Raw genomic sequence first — 21,800 nt, forward strand, 5'->3', positions numbered from 1 at the left:
TGCACCTGCAGGTGACAGGCAGGGCCCTTCCTACCAGACCCGGAGCTGGGCCGGGCCGTGGGGTTTTCAGCCCAGCTTAGAGCCCCAGGTCGAGGAGCCTGATTAAAGGACTTTCTCTGAGTTTTTGAAAGAGAGAAAGGATGCAGTGCTTGTCTGGGATTAAATCAGAATATTTTTTTCATCCTTGACAAGGCAGCCCGTTGGTGTGGGCTCTGAATTCTTCTGTTGCGTCTCCATCCTTTTTAGGAATGTTGACTCGGCTCCTACCTGGAAAGGAGACCAGCATATTTCATTTTTGTACATTTATATGAAGGCTATCACTCATTCCTTCATTCATTGATGAGAGGCCAGGCCTTGGGCCAGCAGGGACAGTCGCCATGTGTGTGTCCTTGGACCTTGTTCACCTGATGTCTTTGTCCACTAGCCTGACGGGGCCTCCACGCTCATGACAGAGGCGTGCTGAAGGGGCACTTGTGGGTCGGATGAATCTGCGTCATCTCACAGCCTCCTCTCACACCGGCACTGAGACTGGGCCCAGAACCACCGCCTCAGGGCCTCTGTGTGCATCTCTATCCTTGCAGGACTCGCCTGTGGCAGACGCGGTCTGCTGGCTGCCCAATGCCCGTTTCCCACCCCTTCTCCCTTTCCCACCTCACAAGGCTCCCTTCTTTGGGCTCGTGGTAGCCGTGGGACATCATCCTGGCCAACGGAGCGTCGGCACAAGTCAGCTGGGGAGAGGCACTCCGGGAAGACTCTTTCTTACCGAACAGACAGCTGTGCTTCTCAGGCAGCCAGAGGGCCAGGGTGAGCTGCAGGGTCCTGACCACGGGAGGCCGGGGAAGGACAGAGCCCCGCCCTGATGGGCCTAGTCACCTGCAGCCCTGGAAGGTCAGGCTCCTGTGTTCAGGTTACCCCAGAGCAAGTTTCTGTTTGCTGCACCCGAGGGCTCCTCCCTGCCTCCTGGCTGAGGGCAGGTGCGAAGGTGGCCTGGGTAATGCCCCAGACACCCTGACACCCTTGTTTTAACTTAGTCACCTCCTTAAAGGCCCTATCTCCAAATACAGCCACACTCGGAGGCGTTGGGGGTTTAGGGCTTCAACATGGAAATTCCAGGACACACCAATTCAGCCCTAACAGTCCCCACGCCGGACGCCGGGACACAGGCTTCCCACCCGGGGACGCTCCCTCCCAGTGGAAGGGGAGCAGAGCTGCCTGCAGACGTGCACAGGACACACCATTCAGCCCTAACAGTCCCCACGCCGGGACACAGGGGCTTCCCACCCGGGGACGCTCCCCTCCCAGTGGAAGCAGAGCAGAGCTGCCTGCAGACGTGCACAGCTCTGTCCTGATACTCCAGCGCCCGTCCTGGGAGGAAGGGTGCCTGATCACAGCACTGTCGCATCACAGAGCACTGCTCAGCCATCTCAGCTGCATGTGGCAACGCAAAGGAGTCCCACAGCCACAGGGCTGAGCAGAAGCCAGACACAAGTGCTGGAAGTTTCCACCCACGGAAAGAACAAACCCAGATGAACTCGTCTTTGATGCCAGAGTCAGCATGAGCTTGTAAGTTTCCTGCAACAAATCAGAAGTCAGCATGAGCTTATGAGGTTCCTGCAACAAATGGCCACAAACGGGGGGCTTGAAACAACAGGAATTTATTCTGTCAGTCTGAAATCGCCAGGGTCTTGCTCCCTCTAAAGACTCCAGGGAGAACCCTTCCTGCCTCTTTCAGGTTCTGCTGGCCACCGTGGTGTTCCTGGGCTTGTGGTGTCATCACTCCAGTCTCTGCCCCCATCTCCCATGGCCTCCCCCTCTGAATGTGTCTGTGTCTTTGTGAAATCCCCTCTGCCTCCCTCTTCTGAAGATGCACGTGGTAGCATTTAGCTGCCACCTGGATAATCCAGAAAAATCTCCCCGGCTCAGAATCCTTACCTCCAGCACCCCTTCTTCCTACAAGGAGGCATTTCCAGCTCCAAGGATTGAGATGTGGCCATATCTTCGGGGCCACCATCCAGCCAGTACAGGTGGAAACTTTGGGACCTGGAAGGGGTCTGGGTCTGGGGTGGGGACTGGGAATGAAAAGAAGCACCCATTGTTGAAGCTGCTCCATCAGTGGTCCTCTTCTGCAGCCGCGAGGCTGACGCACCTGCCGGGCAGGTCTGCACGCCTGCTTCAGTGGGGCCCCAGCAGCCGTGCTACGAGGCGCGCGCTCCTGTGCACCCCCGAGCAGCCTGTCTTCTCTGATTCCTGATCTGGGCGCGGCTGACACAGTGTGTTCTGTCTGTGAACATTCGTTGAGCTGCACACATACGCTACGTGCACTTCTCTGTACATATTTACACTTAACGTGGGTTTGTAACATTCTTTCCTTCCATTTTGCAGTTTGCAGGGGAGGTCCCAGAAAACCGTGTGGAGACCGTAGTCGCAAACCTCACGGTGATGGACCGAGATCAGCCTCACTCTCCAAACTGGAACGCCGTTTACCGCATCATCAGTGGGGATCCCTCCGGGCACTTCACTATCCGCACAGACCCCGTCACCAATGAAGGCATGGTCACCGTGGTGAAGGTGCGTACCCTTCTCACACCCTGCCAGGCACCCCAGGTTCTGCCGCCTGCACACTCCCTGGGACAGTGAAACAGGAGTGATACTCGGTGTAAAGTTAGTGCCCCCCTAATATCCAAGGGCAGACAGGTAACCCAACCTGCTGGAGGCAGACACAACCTTCACGAAGACCTGTCATGTGACCTGCAGGGACTTGGCAGACCCCCCCAGAATACCTTCCCATTCCCTTTTCAATGTCTATATATTTGCTGCCACCCCCTACTATAGTAATGGGTGTATTTCATTATTAGAATTCCCAATGTCAAACCGTCTTTGCATTCCTGAGGTGGATCCCACTGAGTAGTGAGGTAGTATTTTGTAACACGTTGAAGAATTTGTTTTGCTGATATTTGAAGTTTTTCGTGTACTTTTCTGGGTGATTTAGGCTTACAGCATCCTCATCTGGGTTTTGCTATCAAGGTTACAGACTAATCTCAAGAGTATTTCTCTGTCCCAGAGATGGGTCATGTGATGCTGTAATAATCCGCCCCCTGAGTGTTTGGTCACACTGTGCTGTGAAGACATTCAGTAGCTCTTTTTGTTTTGGAGAGAGGTGGGTTTGTAACTACTGGTTCAATTTCTTTTTTTTTTTTTTTTTTTTTTTTTGAGACGGAGTCTTGCTCTGTCGCCCGGGCTGGAGTGCAGTGGCCGGATCTCAGCTCACTGCAAGCTCCGTCTCCCAGGTTTACGCCATTCTCCTGCCTCAGCCTCCCGAGTAGCTGGGACTACAGGCGCCCGCCACCTCGCCCGGCTAGCTTTTTTTGTATTTTTTAGTAGAGACGGGGTTTCACCATGTTAGCCAGGACGGTCTCGATCTCCTGACCTCGTGATCCGCCCGTCTCGGCCTGGTTCAATTTCTTTGATGGTTTTGGTTAGATGTGTTTTTCTAGAAAAGTGTCCATTTAATTTAAATTTTCAAATTTACTTATAAAGCCCTATCATTATAGTAGTGGTGATTCAGTCTTCTAACCTAACTCTTTTTCTACACTTACAATTCATATTCCCCTGGAAGGGCAGATTGGGAATTATATCGTAACACTTAGCGATCGTTTACAACTTCGTGTGAAGAAGTTTAGCAGCGACTGTCCCAAAACAATTTTGAATAGGACTAAGAAGAAAAGAGCAAGAGTAACTGGGCATTTTTAGAGAAAAGGGCGGGGGTGACAAGAAAGGTGAGCTTAAAGCTGGACAGGATCTGCCGAAGCGTAAGGGAAAGCAAGTTTCATTTTGGGTTGGATCATTTAGAAACTTCCTTCCACAGCCGGGAGCAGAGACTTAACCACAGAAGCTTAAATACTGGAGAGCTTTATTCTCTCACGTGAGAGGAGTCCTGAGGTGGGCAGTTGAGGCCGATGTCACAGCTGCACAATCAACAGAAACCCTGGCTCCTTCTATCCTCTTCTCTGCTGTGCACACCTTTCAGGGCCCCTCGTGGTCCAAGATGGCTGCTAGAGCACCAGCCATTACAAGACTTTTACAGACAGTAGGGAATCAAACGGGGAAGAATGGCTTGCCCCTCCTTTATTGAAGGACCTTCACAGAACACCTGTTCACATCTTATTGGGCAGAGTTTAGTCACATGACCATTCTTAGCCAGAGCAGACACTGCGTGGGATAATTATGGGCACATCTCCCAAACTTCTCCCAAGGAAGAGGGGAGCTTGATGTTAGGAGATCACAGGGGAAGAAAATAGGCCTTCTCCAGGGTCTGTGTCTTTTCTCAACACCCCAAAGTCATCTTTTTCCTTTTCTTAATAACCCCTTTTCTAAGCAAGCTAGTGAAGCCCAGTTCTCCTGAAAAATCTTATAAAATGTCTTCATCATTTTTATTTTATGAAATACTCAAATAGACACACAAGTGGAAATAATAGTAAAATGAACTTCCGTATACCCATCACCTAGATTTAATTAACATTTTGCTACTTACTAAATCTTTTTATTTTGACTGATATGTTTGAAAGTAAATTAACATGTCACAGCATTCCACCCCTAAACTCTAGATAAGCCTTCTTCTTCAAGAGAGGCTATTTTTTCACCTTGAGAGATAGTTCTTAGAGAAGAGGCAAAATACACGTTTCACTTCCCCGCGAATTATGAATTTTCAGAGTGAGGCATTAGCGCAATCGCGCTCCCAGTGGCAAAGTCAGATCTGTGTGCGCAGGGACTGGGCATGGCGAGGAAAGATGTAGCAAACCCTTTCTCCTTTGACCTCGAGCTAGTCTTCTAGCTCTGGCCCCTAGAAACACACAAGGTGAATCGTCAGCCGCTTTGCCAGCAACGTTGCTCATGGGAAGGTGACAGAGACTGGATGTGACATGCAGGCAGAGGACAGGAGTGAGCTCTGAGCCCAGCGCTGGCTGGGGCCTTCTCCCCAGTGAGCAGTGAGCCTCGGCCCATCTCCTGCTTGTGATTCCAAGGAGGCGTCTCTGACTCCCACAGCTCGGATTCTGTGGCCTTCCCAGGGAACACAAAGGGTAGCCCTCAGCCCAAGGAGATCAGCACCTGTCTCACCTGCCCTGCCCCTGGAGGACCACTTCTGCAGCTGGAGCACGTACAGCCCCACCACCTTCATCGGCGAACATAGATCAGAAAGGGCCGGTACCAAGGAAGAAGGCTGGCTCGATGTGGTGGGGAAAGCCTGACCCCTAAGGACTCCAGGGAAGGTGGCTTCCTGCCCAGCCCAGGGGCTGGTGGCCTCAGCCGTCATGCGCCTGCCTGGCCCTATCTGTGCAGAGCATCACAGCCACGGAAGGTGGAAGAGCACAGCCAACTGCAGGGAAGCCCCAGCATCCTGGGAGAGAATGGGCCTCGTGGCACTGGGCCAGGCCCTCAGCAGGCCCACGGAGCCCTCTTCTATTCTTCAGAGAGGAGCCACTGGTTCCAAGCGTACAGCACAAACTAGTCTGTGGGGCATGGACTGAGGGTCCCAGGAGGGCCTGGGGGCCGCCACCCCAGGAACTAATTCTTGAGATGGAGAATCATCCCCTTCGGGTTCTTCCTCCAGCTGGGGATGCCTGAGAAGGCCACTGGGAGAACGACTCCCCCGGGGCTCAGCTGTTTGGCAGCCGTCTCCCCACAGCAGGAAGGCCCTGGCTGGCAAGTGGATGGGGCATGAATTTTGGAGGCAGCAGAGGAGGTGCTGACGGCAGCCAGGTGGGCACGGCCGGCCATATTCACTGACCTTCTGCCATGTGACAGCTTGGCAGCGGGCCACCCTCCACTGAGTTTGTGCCACGTCCTGTCCCCAAGCCACTGGGGTCTCCTGCCCAGCTCCACCCTCCCCTTGTCAGGCCTCTGTCTACATAGTGAGAGTGGGGTTTCCCGAAGCGTGTCTGCAGAATGCCGGTTCTCAGGATGTTGATGAGCACTGCCTGCGAGCCACCTGCACAGCTAAGATCTCCCCATCGCCTGTGCTTCCTGCCCCCCACAGCCGGTCGTCAATGGCACTGAGGCCATTGAGGGGCCTGTGAGAGGAAGATAAAACCTCAGGACCCCAAACCCACTATGCCAAAGGGAAGTGGAGCGTGGGGACTGAGTCTCGCGGTGCTGCCTCCCTTCTGTGGCCACACAGGTAACTGCAGCTTCACACACCTACCCAAGCTTCTGTGAAATGCGGATCCACTGAGCGCAGAGCAGAGCCTGGCAAGGATCTAGCCACTGTCTCATTGCCTACCCAGAGCCCGCTTTTTTTCTTTTCCTCCTTCCTCTCCTGTCTGCTCTTTCCTCTTTAAATACTGACGTCCTCAAAACCCCCTTTGGGAAAAGCACAGGACACAGATCCCACTGGGACTTGCGCTTCTCCTTCCTGGGTGCGGGCTCAGCCTCGGCGGAACAACCCTGGAATCGACGGAGATCGGTGCGGGCTCAGCCTCGGCGGAATAACCCTGGAATCGACGGAGATTGGTGCGGGCTCAGCCTCGGCGGAATAACCCTGGAATCGACTCAGATCTTGCAGGCCCCATCCCTCAGGCCCGGGACGCTTGAAGACCTGCCATGCTCAGTGGAACAAACATAGCCCTTTCCTGGTACCCTGCATCTCCCACCAGAGCCACAGAAACTACAAAGGTGCTGCCGCTCCACACCCACAGGCGGGCTGGCACCCACCAGCTGAAACCCAGATGTGAAAATCTGCAGATTTTCAGATTTGGGACTTGGGGTGCATTTTGCCTTTTTCACAGCAGCCGTCTTCCCCACTGGGCACAAGGAGGAGCAAACCAAATTCCTACAGCACCGCCTGCTGCACGTGCCTGAAGGGAAGGGGCGCCTGGGGCCAGGGGAGGGCCCAGAAGGGCCGCAGATGGTTCGAGTCTTCATGACCCAGAGAACTGGCACTATCCCTATTTCTGCACATCCCCAGATCTCCAGCACCCTGAAACTGCCAGGGAGCCTCAGGCCAGGCCCCGGCATGATCAGCTACAGTGACACTGATTGGGCACCGATACCAGGTGTGCCATCCTCACCCCATCTCACTTGGTCCTCACGCCCACCAAGGAGCTGCTATTCTTGTCATGTTTCACAGATGGCATCACTGGGGGCGCACACGCAGGATCACACAGCAGGGACTGTACAAGCTGGGACTGGAACCGGCTCCCTCTGCCATAAAGCCATCTGTTAACCATCCAGGTTCCTCGCTGGCCCTGCCTGTCTGAGCCAAGGTGTCTGTGTGTGTTCAGGACAAGGTTCCACAGGTTTGAAGCTGGCGCTGGGAGCTGGCTGGGCTGTGTCTGCTCAGAGCCCAGTCCTCTTCCAGGGCATCCTGACATGGCCAGATGGCACCGTCTGACCAGCCTGAAGCCTTCCTAATGCCATGAGGAGGGACAGGAGGCTTGAGGAGGGCCCAAGACCTCCTTAGGCAGCATGAAACTCTGGCCCAGCTGAGAGTCCCCAGCCCAGGGGCCCTGAGACCCCATGATACCTCTCCCCAGCTGTAAGTCCAAGAGTCCTACAATGGGAAAGCTGCTCAGTCATCAAAAGGAACAAACGGGAGATCCATGTGGCACGCGATGAGTCTCCAATGCGTCACACTAAGTGAGATGAGTCAGAACCAAAAGGTGGCCTGTTGCATGCCCCCATCTGCAGAACGTCCCGGAAAAGACAAAACTGTGGGGACAGAAAACCCTTCAGTGGTTTGCCGGCGGGTGGAGAGGGGGGAACTGCAAAGGCACAGCACGAGAGAAGTGTGGAGGAGACAGGACTCTCCTGCACCTTGGCCGCGGGGCTGGCCGTGCTTCCGTACACTTGTTAACATTCCTAGAGTGACTCTTACTGCATGTCAATTTTGAAATAAATTTTAAAATTTGAGGAGCTCGAGTCTCGAGCACAGACTCACAGCCACACTGTCCCCACAGAGTCATGGGTCATTGTGTCCTAGGTAGCATTCAACAGGAGAACCACACTTTTTCCTTCTTCTTTCATTTTTGTTTTTACTCCCTATAGTGCTTTTCTCTGAAGTTTCAATTTAGAGTCTGTTTAAGGTGCATATTTAGTCTGGGGATGCTTCATCTTAGAAAACATTTCCAAAATTGGTTTTGCGTTCATTGGTAGAGACTTCATCTTTTCAGGCATTCCCTTTCAGAGCAGGGGAGTGGGGTGGAGGGGAGGGGTTGGGGAGTGGCGGGTGGTGCAGGAGGCAGAAGGTCAGTACAGGGACCTCTCGGCCCAGCCCACAGGAGACGTCCAGTGTCTTGAGGGCATCTGTTCTTAGATTCCCATGCTAGCTCTTTGCTCACTTACCCCTGGCATGGACCAGCCACTTAATCTCTCTGTGCCTCAGTGACCTCAAACATAAAATGAGACAAATTGTGGGGCCTATGCCCAGAGACTTATGACTCACATTGAAATAGACCCTGGATATAAAAGATTTGACACAGTGCCTGGCACAAGGTAAGGACTGAATCAGTGGTATTAGCTGCTGCCATCATCATAACCATTATCGTTGTCATCATCATCATCCTCATTGTCATCATTGTCACTGTTGTCCTGAGCTGGGGAGAGGCTCCTGATCATTCTCCCTGCTTAGTTCCCCAGAGCATGAAGGTTACTTTAATTCCATGAATGGCCCCCTGAGTCCCTCAGAAGAGCAGGCACCATATCATGTATGTACACTGCAGACCTGACCAGGTCACTGCTCCCACCCTCCAGTAGTTTATATAGTCTGCAGAGGGGATGGTGAGGAGGAATCACTGAAATATTTTATGTCAGGTACACACTGGAAACCCCAAATCCAGCAAGGCAGCAGTGTGCTCTTTCCTTCTCTAAACCGACTTAGCTTCTGTTTTTAGCTGGGTCCCCCCAGGTGGTGGTAAGTGGTAGACTGGCATCTCTTCTGCCTCCCTTTTCCCACAGTTGTGTCCATGCTCTGGGCTGATGCAGTGCCCTGTGCAGGGGAGGAGAGCACTCCTGGGCAACGGTCAGAAGTGTCTGGTCACCTCGGTCCTCAGTCATCAGTCACCCAAATCCTGGCTGCATCATCCCTCACTTCTGGGGTCCAGCTTGGCCACTGTCAAAAGAAGTCCACAGGCGTCTCACGCCGGTCATCCAGATCTGTCCTGCCCCACACTCCCAATTCCATCTCCCTAGCCATACCAGCAGGGCGTGAGGAATGAGCCTTGCCACCTCCCAGGCTGTACCTGAGGTGGACACACAGCTTCTCTGCTCTCAGGGCCCCAAACCCAAATAAGCCATCTGTTACCATCATACCCTCCTCAGGGCCCAGCACAGCCTCTTGTCTCCCTCCTCCAGCTGTGAAATTTCATCTCGAAGGAGCAAGGCCCAGGCCCAGGCTCATCCCAGGTTCTTTCTTGTCTCACCCGTGGCCTTCAGTTTTAAAGCTCAAAAGCCAAGAACCGGCCTCTGCCACTTTCCCTTTGGGCAGCGACAGAGGTGGCCCTTCCTGTGGGAGGCTCACAGGTGGCAAGAAATACAGGGAGAGGAGGTGGGAATTCAGGGGAGAGCAGGTCAGTGATGGGGTCCTGGTGCCCTCAGTTCAGGCAACTCCTCCCCACGACAGGGGCATAGAGTGAGACTTTGAATGGAAGCCGCTGAGTCTCCCATCAGAGGGGAGCAGGACAGACGTCCTGGTGTGTCCCCACCTGGCCCCGCCCACTCCGCCCAGCTGGTGCTGGAGCTGCTGCTCAGGCACACGCCCAGCTGCTCACCTCTGAGTGAAGGGTCATGGCCACGTGTGGGTGGCAGCCATGCTGAGCCTCAGCAAGTAGATCCAGCCATGCTAATTGAAACTGCTAGAGCAAATTACCTATTGATTTCTCCATTACAAATGTGTTTTATTGTATCTTCCTGTGGGCTTTTATTGGCCATAATAGTCTTTCTGGAAGTCCTCCTTGCTCAGACTCGTGACAAGATTTTTTAACACATGACATGCAGCATTATTCCATGTCCCGGGAACATGAGCCAATAAATATGAGAGAAAGACCACTTCCCTCAGGGGCTTGTTCATAGCGCCACCACCACGTGATGAAACAGTCCAGCCCCACGAGTGGCCCCGTCCCAGCCAACTCCTGGAGGGCCTGGGGGAGCAGCTGCTGGCATTGGCGTGGTCAGCTCTGGGGGGGACCCCAACATGATGTGGGTGCAGGCAGGCGCTGGGAGCTTGGAGGCATCTGGAGTCCAGAGACAGAGGAACCAAGGCCAGACCTGGAGGAACCTGAGACCCCTGGTAGAACTTTTCAGAGGAGGGTGCTGGGTTATTCTGGATCAGGTGTCCCATCAGACTTGCAGTCAGCTTGGGCCGTGGAAGGTCCTGCAGGGTGACAGCTGCAGGTGCAAGACCCCTGTGTGGCACACACAACCCCCAGATGGTCCTGGGCAATGGTGGTGAACAAGGGGGTGCCCACCCCCTCTATCCCCCAGGCACCCATGGGGTACAGATGACCCACACTGGCACTGTGCTGGGTGCTGGGGAGGCAGAGGTACAGGGCACAGCCCCTGCCCCAGGGGTGGCAGAGTCAGGGTGGGGGTCATGCACCAAAGCAGTGAGAGGTGACAGTGTGCATCATGGAGCCACGAGGCATCTCACTCTGGACTCAGGGAGGCTTGCAGGGACCACACCTTCCTTCAGATGGACACCCCTGGGGAGGATGAGGGCTCACCTAAGCATGGTGTCGCGGTGACTGCGTGTCACCCCCAGGGGCAGTGCAGGGACAGTGGGGACCCAGGACCAGAACTGTGATCTCTGTCCCTCCCTGCAGACCCTCCTGGAGGCAGTCATGGGCTTCCAGGAGCGACCGTCTCAGTTTTCCTTCCATGCTCATCCAATACTATTATTTAGGCAATTTTATTTTTTGAGTCGAGGTCTTACTCTGTTGCCCAGGCTGAAGTGCAGTGGTGCGATCACTGCTCACTGCAACCTTGACCTCCCAGGCTCAAGCAGTCTTCCTACTTCAGCCTCCTGAGTAGCTGGGACTATAGGTGTATGCCACCATGCCCAACTAATTTCTTTTTTTTTTTTTTTTTTTTGTAGAGATGGTATCTCACTATGTTGACCAGGCTGCTCTCGAACTCCTGGGCTCAAGCTATCCTCCTGCCTCAGCTTCCCGAAGTGTTGGGATTACAGGCATGAGCCACTGCACCTGGCCTTATTGATGTGATTTTTAAATTTCTTCTTTATGTACTGAAATATTTTATTCCATAGCAGTGCCAAGAAGTCCTGAGTGTGACATACCAGATTATGTGGCTGTTCCTGCTTGGAAAGATCAGATGCTGAGAGGCTGTGGTGGCCCCAGAGAAGGGGCAGGGTTGGGTCTGTTCAGCCTCAGGTGCTTCACTGCTGGCCCTAAGCATGGCGAGTGGGGTTCAGAGCAACAGCACCTCGTGGGTGGAACACCCCAGGTTCCTTCCTGTCTCTCCTGTGGCCCTCAGCTTATGAAGCTCCAAAGCCACAAACTGGCCTTTTCTGCTCCACCGTGGATGGTGCCTGGCTCTCCTGCCTGCAGGCAGCTCACGAGGGGCGGGAACATGGCGAGATCACATCAGTGGGGGCACATGGTGCCTTCCTGCTTCTTGGGGAAAGCTGGTTGATCTCTCCAGCAGATAAGTTCCTCTCTAAGTGGAAATGTCTTACACTGCTTATCATGGAGGTTTCCAGGCATTCCTAGAAGTAGGAGGAACCAGCCTGATTGCCTGGAAGCACTGTGTCATGATGATTGTGTGGAACCGTGTCATGATTGCGTGAAAGTGCGGTGTTGTGGTGATTGTGTGGAAGCATGTCGTGATTGCGTGGAAGCGTAGTATCGTGATTGTGTGCAATCATGGTGTCGTGATTGCATGGAAGTGTGTCACGGTGATTGCGTGGAAGCGTGGTGTTGTGGTGATTGCGTGGAAGCGTGGTGTCTGTGGAAACGTGGTATCACGGTGATTGTGTGGAAACGTGGTGTCACGGTGATTGCGTGGAAGCGTGGTGTCTGCGTGGAAACGTGGTATCACGGTGATTGCGTGGAAACGTGTCGCAGTGATTGTGTGGAAACGTGTCTGCGTGGAAACGTGGTATCCCGGTGATTTGCGTGGAAGCGTGGTGTCTGTGTGGAAACGTGGTATCACGGTGATTGCGTGGAAACGTGTCGCAGTGATTGTGTGGAAACGTGTCTGCGTGGAAACGTGGTATCCCGGTGATTTGCGTGGAAGCGTGGTGTCTGTGTGGAAACGTGGTATCACGGTGATTGCGTGGAAACGGGTCGCAGTGATTGTGTGGAAACGTGTCTGCGTGGAACGTGGTATCACGGTGATTGCGTGGAAGCGTGGTGTCTGTGTGGAAACGTGGTATCACGGTGATTGCGTGGAAACGTGTCGCAGTGATTGTGTGGAAACGTGTCTGCGTGGAAACGTGGTATCCCGGTGATTGCGTGGAAACGTGGTATCACGGTGATTTGCGTGGAAGCGTGGTGTCTGCGTGGAAACGTGGTATCACGGTGATTGCGTGGAAACGTGGTGTCACAGTGATTGCGTGGAAACGTGGTGTCACAGTGATTGCGTGGAAACGTGGTGTCACGGTGATTGCGTGGAAACGTGGTATCACGGTGATTGCGTGGAAGCGTGGTGTCGCAGTGATTGCATGGAAGCGTGGCATCATGTAAATCTCACAGTGATGGGCATGCTGCTGCACAGCAATCTGCACTTTTTGCAGGAGTCGTTTTTTAAATTACCAGACCTCATGATCCTCCACATCTAAATCTGTCAGAATGCATCACCCTCAAAAGCACATTTTGGGCAGAGTGCAGTGGCCCACACCTGTCATCCCAGCACTTTGGGAGGCCGAGGCAGGTGGATCACCTGAGGTCAGAAGTTCAAGACCAGCCTGGCCAACATAGTGAAACCTCGTGTATACTAAAAATATAAAAATTAGCCAGGCATGGTGGCGGGCACCTGTAATCCCAGCTACTGGGGAGGCTGAGGCAGAAGAATTGCTTGAACCCAGGAGGCAGAGGTTGCGGTGAGCCGAGATCATGCTACTGCTCTCCAGCCTGGGCAATGGAGGAAGACTCTGTCGAAAAAAAAAATCAAAGCTATATGATAAGAAATAGATAGCAAACTCACAAACTCATACTCCCAGCTCTGACTTTGACCCCATGCCTCCTCTCTAAGAATGATGATCATTTTTATTAGTTTTTGGTTTATCCTCATGTTTCTTTCTGCAAACATGAGCAAATACATATACAAATAGTATTTTTCTCCCTGTTTTGCACAAAAGGTGCACACTATGTGGGTTGCTTTTTTGCCCACCAGTAGATCCTGGAAACCTCTCCTCTTCAGCACACAGAGGTTGTTCTCATTCCTCTTTACAGCTGCAAGTGTCTCCCCATGCAGATGTACTGCAGGCCGTGCAGCCAACCATTGCTGATGGATGTTTGGGTCGTTTCCAGCATATTGTCTCTGCGCATACTACACAATGAATACTCTGATGCATATGTTACTTTGCACATATCTAAGCAGAATTTTTAATGCAATTGCAAAACATTGTGTTGTGTTTTTTTCCAGTGAGACTGTTGCAAGCTTTGCCACTGAATGTCTCAGGGCCCCAAGCTGTTTCCATGTAACTTCCCTCCCTCCCCAAAATGTGTAGGAAAGGCTTGAGCGAAGCTTTTCTGATAATACAGCATCACTGCAGAACTGCAGCTGTAGCGTTTATCAGCCTGGGTCCCAGTGCACCAGAAGGGCACCACAGAATTGTGTGGATGCAGGGGCCAAGTGCAGCAGTGATGGGAGCTGCAGACCTGGCATGGTGGTGCCTGGGGCTGCGGTAACAAATTACCACAAACCAGGTGGGTTACAACAATAGAACTGTCTTCTGTCCCAGCTCTGGGAGTCAGAGACATAAATTCAAGCTGCCGGCAGGAACGGTCTCGCTTGGGAGGTTCTAGAGGAGAACCTGCTGCCTGCCTCTCTCCTGTTTCTTGGCCTGTAGCTGCCTCACTCCAGACTACACCTCTGTTGCCACATGGCTCCTCCCTGCACCTGTGTGTCTCAAATATCCCTCTCCTTTTCTCTCTGTTTTGAAATTTTGGAGAGCCTCGCTCTGTCACCCAGGCTAGAGTGCAATCACAGTGCGATCACAGTGCACCACAGCCTCAAACTCCTGGGCTCAAGCAATCCTCACACCTTAGCATCCCAAAGCCTTGGGATCATAGGCATGCATGACCGCACCCAGCCCTGCCTGTCTCTTATGAGGGCCTCTGTCTTTAACTTACATGTACAAAGACCCTATTTCCAAATAAGGGCCCATTCACAGGTCCCAGGTGGACATGTCTTTTGGGGGCCACCATTTGACCCCCTGCACCTGATGAGGCCCCCCTGGCCAACAACGTCAGGAGCCTTCTCCACACTAGGCTCAAAGGAGGAAGGTAGGGACGGGGTTACCAGGCCAGGAAGAGGGGCTGGAGTGCCCCAGGAGGAGCCCAGCTTCTGCCTCAGCACAGCATGGGACAGGGGCTGGGAGGCCTAGACCCCCTCCCTCTCTCCTGCCATCAGCCAAACCCAGCAGGAACCAGAAGACAAGGGTGCCTGGGAGATGGGACCCTTTGGGGCCTCCAGGCTAAAAAGCAGGGCAGAGAAGAGCTGGACATGGTTCAGAGAGGGGTAGACACCAACCTTCCCGCACGTCCCCCCATGCCCAGTCCCCCGGAAGCTGTGCCAGGTCACTCCCAGCCCCAATCTGTTGTTCCAGGCAGTCGACTACGAGCTCAACAGAGCCTTCATGCTCACGGTGATGGTGTCCAACCAGGCGCCCCTGGCCAGCGGGATCCAGATGTCCTTCCAGTCCACGGCAGGGGTGACTATCTCCGTCATGGACATCAATGAGGCTCCCTACTTCCCCTCAAACCACAAGCTGATCCGCCTGGAGGAGGGCGTGCCCCCTGGCACCGTGCTGACCATGTTTTCAGCTGTGGACCCTGACCGGTTCATGCAGCAGGCTGTGAGGTAGGTCCACAGGACACGCCTTGTCCCTGCCTGCAGCTTCCTGGGTTCCACACAGAAGGGTCCAGAAATACCCCATGAAACCCACAGCCCAGAATTCCCCCAGATGGGTGGTTGGGGCATCCCTAACCTGAGGCGTCCTTCCAGGAGGGAGCAGCAGCCCTTAGTCCCGGATAGCCAGATGCAGCCCCTGACCAATCATGAGTGTTGTGACTGGCGCTTGCACATTCAGCACTGTCCAGATGCAGGCCGGCCCCATCCTGGCTGCGCTCTCATAGCCCTGAGACTCAGCAACCTCCTGCCCTTTCTGTTCCTCAGCGTCCTTGTCCGTTCGAGCGGGACGATGAGGGCATCTGCCCACCGGGTCCTTCTGAGTTGAGACCACCCACTACTGGATGAGCTCGGTGCCCGTAGGCCACAGGCCTGTCCTGTGATGTGGAGGGGGCAGTCCAAGGTGGAGGGGAAGCCCTAGAGGAGGACAAGGCCTGGGGGTCTCCAAGGAGACGGAGATACTGGCCCAGGCCCAGGCCCTGGAGGTGTGGCCAGTGCAGCTGCCCAACCAGGGCCACGGAGGCCTGGGATCCAGGGCGGCCCCGCCCACCCCAGCCTTACCTCCCCCCGCCCTTGTGGTCTCCACAGATACTCAAAGCTGTCGGACCCGGCGAACTGGCTGCACATCAACGCCACCAACGGCCAGATCACCACAGCGGCAGTGCTGGACCGCGAGTCCCTCTACACCAAAAACAACGTCTACGAGGCCACCTTCCTGGCAGCTGACAACGGTGTGGCCCACCCCCAGGAGGCAGCTGTCTCGATGGCCTTCCCATGTCCTGGTTCTGTGGGCAAGGGAGGGTGCTGGCCAGGCCCCGAGAGGGCAGCAGGCATCCAGAGGGTCACCCGGAGGGGCTGAGGGGACGTCTGTGCAGACAGCGGTGATCAGGGTTGCATCATCTCAGGGCCCCCAGGCCATGCTCCACCTCCACCCATTCCCATGTCAGTCATTGATTCCACCCCCTCCCCGGCATTCACTTGCTTGCTCGAAGGTGCGCCCCGTCCATCCCCCCAACGTCACTCACCCACAGGCTCCAGGGGCATCAGGGCACTGGTCATCCCAGCCTTGTCCTTGCTGCACTCTGCAACCTGAACTGCATCTCAGTTTTGCTGCCTGTAAACTGAGGCATTGGAAACAGGTCCACGGTTTTCAAATGCTTTTAGCCAGCAACCCTTGCCACAGACCCCGTCCTGTGGGGAAGGCCCAGCCCCACCGGTCAGCAGCCCCTGGGGTGCCACCCTCGTGGCTCTGACCACCCACAGCGCAGACCCCTGTGGCCCTCAGTCACAACAGGAAGCATGAGACCCTCCAGGACCCTGGGAGTCCAGAGGGCAGCAGCAAGGTCCCGGAGCAGGTGGCACGGCAGACGACCTCAGGAGCCTGGATGGGAGGGCGAGGATGGGCTGTACAGAGGCAGCAGGAAGAAGGTTTGAGAGCACGCGGGGCTTTCTGAGGGACGTGGGCTGGCATCTCAAGGAGTGGCCACCCCTTCCTGGAGCTGCAGTAACCCCGCGAGCCGGCCGAGCCCCCTACAGGTCACACGCTCTCAGAGGCATGGAGGCAAGGTAGGTGGGAGCAGAGATTCTAAAACCGAAGATCAGTCCAGTACCACTGCTTACCAGTGGGAAAAGACCTGACCTCTCTGTGCCTCAGTTTCCTCCTCTGCCAAGCTGGGGGAGTCTTAGTACCTCTGAGAATCAAACGAGTCTGAGTCACCAGAGCACTGAGGAAGCGCCTGGCTCGGGCACCACGGGCTCCTGTTTGCTGTGGCCGTGATGACGGCCTGGCCTGCTGTTCGCTGAGTACCGGCCGAATGCCTGCAGCTGCTCATCGGTGAGCAGCACACAGCAACGCCCTGCCCTGGTGTGGCTGACAGCCCGAGTGTGTCAGCTGGAACCCAGGTCAGTGAATGCCGATGGAGGAAACTGCCGCACGATTGAGGCTTTTTTTTCTCTCACGTCCAAGAAGCCTGGAGGCAGGCAACCCAGGGGCAGATCCCAGACCCGGGGCTCCCTGACTGTGCCATGGCATGGTCCAGAATGGCTGCTGGAGCTCCAGCCATCACAGCCACGTTCTGGCCAACAGAAGGCCTTGTGGGGAGGGCACAGGCACACACCTGCTCTACGAAGGACTTTCAGAAAGCCCCATGCGAGTCCTCCACCCACAGCTCACAAAGCCCAGAACTTACTGATGCCGCCACCCCAGCTGCAAGGGATGCTGGGAAATGGGGCCTTCTAGGTGGACAGTGATGATCCCAGACAAAATGTAGGATTCCAATTATTTTATTAAAAGGAAGCAGAAAATGGATATTGGGGATGACTCAGCAGCGTCTGCCCCAGGGAGACCAGAGAGAAACCAGTCACACAGATGATTCAGGCAACAACAAGAGCTGGGAGAAAACAAAACAGGTGGCTGGGAGGCAGTGACCAGGGGCTCCGCCCTGAGGAGCTGACCTTGGGACCAAGAGCTGTGGAACCAGAGGAGCAAGCAGGGGAAGGTGGGGTGGCAGAGGAGGGTCACAGGGTCGGGAAACGGTGTGCGCAAAGGCCCCGAGGCGAGGCCATACCTGGTGGGCTCTTGGAATGGCTGTGCATGAAGCCTCATGGGCAAGGGTAGTCACTGCGCAAACGCTCGTCCCACAGCAGGTGAAAACAGGACGTGGTCACCTCCCTGCCAGCCTCCCCAGCCATCGCCGCCTCCCCCGCCGGGGTCCACAGAGCTGGGGCCGTGTAGCTGTGCAGCTACCTCTGAGCCCACGGCCCCGGTCAGGGGAAGCATCTCCCCTTGACGGCTCTCCTGCCGCAGCTCAAGCCCTGAGGTTAAATTAGAAAGTGATTGTGAGCCCAGGCTGGGCCCAGTGGCGCACACCTGTAATCCTAGCACTTTGAGAGGCCGAGGCAGGTGGATCATGAGGTCAGGAGTTCAAGACCAACCTGGCCAACGTGGTGATACCCCGTCTCTACTAAGGAAATACAAAAATTAGCCAGGCGTGGTGGTGCATGCCTATAATCTCAGCTATTCAGGAGGCTGAGGCAGGAGAATCACTTGAACCTGGGAGGCGGAGGTTGCAGTGAGCCAAGATGGCGCCACTGAACTCCAGCCTGGGCAATAGAGTGAGACTCTGTCAAAAAGAAAAGAAAAGAAGAAAGAAGGAAAAAGATTGTGAGACCATAACTGGACGGAGCATCCATCGCATGTGGCAGACGCCATGTGAGTGAGCCTGGGTGTGCAGGCTGGAGTAGGAGCCCTCCAGTTAACAGAACCTGTCTGTGCTTCTCTGATCACGGGCTGTGCCCTCAGCGACATCTCAAAGCAGTTTTCAAAGGTAGCGTTGCCCTGCGTCCCCTTAAATGTGTTTTGATGCAGCTTCTAGAAGATTCAAGAGACATCCTGTGGGATATATTTTTACATGCTTCGCCTGCCTCAGTCAAGACACGTGGTTGTTAATGTCAGGTCAGGAGCTGCCATCAGGGGCAAAGCCACAGTCAGAACCTGCCACTGCTGCCGCCGCTTGCAAGCCTGAAGAGCAGACAGGGCATCTCTCTGTCCCCAGATTCCCGCCGCCTGGCCTGCATCCATCAGCACTGCCGGCCCGGGCTGAGGAGGGGCTGAGCATGTGAAGGCCCCAGGGACAGGGACGACCCCTGAGGAGCTCTGGGGGCTCAGCAGAGCACCTCCCTCCATGCTGAGGCCAGAGGTCATCGGGTCCTCCAAGGCGACTTCCTGCCGGGCCAGGAGGGAGCTTCCATCAAAGCTCATCAGGAGCGGCCGTACCTGCCTTTCTCACAGACACCTCCAAAGGCAGCAGTTCTTCCACGCAATCATGGGCTCAGGGCTTCCAGCACCCTGGGGCTCTGCTGGGTGAGGCCAGCAAAACTCCAGGAGGCAAGGAAAGGTTTTGCCCTAAGTCGCAGACGAGGGCAAGATGTGGTGGGTGGGTCCCAGCCCTCAGGGGCCAGTGCAGAGTCCAGCACCCTCAGAACCCCTCCCTGGCTCCCCAGCGGGAGTGAGTCCCCAGCGCGTGGCTGTGACCTCAGTGGCTCTGAGTTTAACTGTGCATTGGTGGAGGGCATGTGGTGAGGGCTCCACGCGAATGCCGCACCCCGCTGTGTGCGTGTGTGCAGCTGCAGGTGTGCCCGTGTGCTCTGGGATGGCTGTTGAGGTGCCGTACACCATGGCTGTGTGCGTGTGTGCAGCTGCGGGTGCGGGTGTGGGTGTGGCCGTGCGCTCTGCAGTGTCTGTTGAGATGTTGTACGCAGTGGTGTGGCTGCCCATGGCATGTGGCAGGGTGTCAGGAGCCATGGCTGGGCTGTGGGTCAGTCCCTGTGCAGCTGTGTTGAGGGGTGGCCGGCTGTGTCCGGCTGGGGGGCTGTAGATGTGTCCCTGTGTATGTTGCGTGTGGTTGTGTGCGTGTCCTGTGTGGAGCTGTGGGTTGGTAGTGGAGAACCAGGAGTGGACCGCATGGTGACCTGTGTCTGTTCCGCAGGGATACCCCCTGCCAGCGGCACCGGAACCCTCCAGATCTATCTCATTGACATCAACGACAATGCCCCTGAGCTGCTGCCCAAGGAGGCGCAGATCTGCGAGAAGCCCAACCTGAACGCCATCAACATCACAGCAGCTGACGCTGACGTCGACCCCAACATCGGCCCCTACGTCTTCGAGCTGCCCTTTGTCCCGGCAGCTGTGCGGAAGAACTGGACCATCACCCGCCTAAACGGTGAGCTTGCCTTAGGCCACGGGGAGGGTCAGACCAGCCTGGGGTGCAGGCCCCTGGGAGACCCAGCTGGCCTTGGAAGAGTGAACACCAGAGGTGGGTGACGGCCCTCCAATAGGACTGTCCCGCCAAGGCTGGGGACACTGGCCATGCTTCAGCTGCTCAGCCTTCTTCACCTGGCCCTGAGAAGGCCACCAAGTCATTCCCAATTTCTTGCTGCTTTAATGAGCCCAGCCATGAACATCCTTGCAGCTCTGCCCTTATACATCCATGACAACTTCCTGTGCCAGTTATCAATTGACTGGACCCTGGCCGATACGTTTCCTTAGAATACTTCCTTGGATATGGATTTGTGGTATAAAAGGATATCAAAATTCTCAAGTTCTGGCACTACGGTGAAAATGTTCTCTAGACATGTCTACTTCCATCGGGAGAGTGCCTGTTTTTCAAACCCTACCAACACTGAACATTATTGTTTTAAAATAATACTGTATTCTGCCACCTTTAGGCCAAAGTCATTATTTCCATTTGTATATCTTGACTACCAGTGGAAATTTTTTAAAGATATTTATTGGCCATTTTTGTTTCTTCTGTGAATTGTCTGTTCAATGACTTTGCCTGTGTTTTCTTTGGGGAGTTTCTTTTTATTGATTTGGTAAAACTCTTTATATATTCAGGAAATTATTTCTTCATCCTACATGTTGCAATTGCTTTTTGGTTGTGTCTCCAATTTCTTTTTTATTTTTTATTTATTTATTTATTTTTTTTTTTTTGAGACAGAGACTCACTCTGTTGCCCAGGCAGGAGTGCAGTGGCACAATCTCAGCTCTGCAACCTCCACCTCCCAGGTTCAAGCAATTCTCCCACCTCAGCCTCCCAAGTAGCTGAGATCACAGGCTCGTACCACACGCCAGGCTAATTTTTGTATTTTTTACTAGAGACGAGGTTTTGCCATGTTGACCAGGCTGGTCATGAACTCCTGACCTCAAGTGATCTGCCCACCTCAGCCTCCTAAAGTGCTGCGATTACAGGCGTGAGCCACCACACCCAACCTCCAATGTCTTTTAACTTAATGATGTAGCACAGGTGTATGTATGTGTGGTAACCAGACAGATATTTCAGATTTCCATGCCATTGGACTTAGTCTTTTCCTCTGGACATCTTGCTTGGAAGGGAGGGCCAGGCTCTGGCTGAATGTTTACTGTTCCTTTGCACCAGGTGACTATGCCCAACTCAGCTTGCGCATCCTGTACCTGGAGGCCGGGATGTATGACGTCCCCATCATCGTCACAGACTCTGGAAACCCTCCCCTGTCCAACACATCCATCATCAAAGTCAAGGTGTGTCCATGTGACGACAACGGGGACTGCACCACCATTGGTGCAGTGGCAGCGGCTGGTCTGGGCACCGGCGCCATCGTGGCCATCCTCATCTGCATCCTCATCCTGCTGAGTGAGTGTGGCTGAGCACCAGGGTGGGTGGGGGCATTGCAGATATGAGTGCCCTGTCCCAGGGATGGTGGGCAGAGTGGGGCCTGGGTTTCACCCTCAGCCCGCGTCTCTCAGCCTTATCTGTCAGGAGCCCTTCAGAAACGCAGCTGAACTGGTCCATATGACAATGGGAAATTGGAGCCTCCCATTACTCTCAAGTCTGGAGGTGCAGGCTGGCCCAGGCATCTCCCATGGCCTGGCCCCTTTCCATGGCTCCACTCTGCCTCCCAGAGCCCCTGTGTCCTGAAGCTGTTGCCCTCCAGGACCTGCGATGCCTATGGGCAGTTCCCAGGTGGACTTAGCAGAGGGAAGGTCAGCCCTGCCTGTTAGCATCCCCATCCAAAGTCCCAGCACACTCTCTGATTGGATGGGTTTGGGCCACATGCACACCTTGGAGCCAATCACCAGCCAAGGAATGGAGTGTTCTCATTGGCTCTGCCCAGACCATATGCTCTAGTAGTTTCCTGAGTTTCCCAGAACCACATGGGTTCCCCAGCAGGCCGGAGGGCTG

The 21,800-nt window shown here is 54.7% G+C and overlaps 1 protein-coding gene across 1 annotated transcript in view; it reads left to right on the forward strand.

The window, feature by feature from the left end:
- Positions 1-21,800, forward strand: part of CDH4 (cadherin 4) — a 681,345-nt gene that overhangs the window by 654,286 nt on the left and 5,259 nt on the right. The window contains exons 9-13 of the mRNA XM_033186955.1: positions 2,383-2,568; positions 14,780-15,033; positions 15,670-15,812; positions 19,569-19,802; positions 21,018-21,251. Coding sequence (XP_033042846.1) covers positions 2,383-2,568; positions 14,780-15,033; positions 15,670-15,812; positions 19,569-19,802; positions 21,018-21,251 — 1,051 coding nt within the window. The remainder of the gene's footprint in view (positions 1-2,382; positions 2,569-14,779; positions 15,034-15,669; positions 15,813-19,568; positions 19,803-21,017; positions 21,252-21,800) is intronic.

Source organism: Trachypithecus francoisi, unplaced genomic scaffold (genome assembly GCF_009764315.1).
Source record: "Trachypithecus francoisi isolate TF-2019V2 unplaced genomic scaffold, Tfra_2.0 Lachesis_group21, whole genome shotgun sequence".
Lineage (NCBI taxonomy): Eukaryota > Metazoa > Chordata > Mammalia > Primates > Cercopithecidae > Trachypithecus > Trachypithecus francoisi.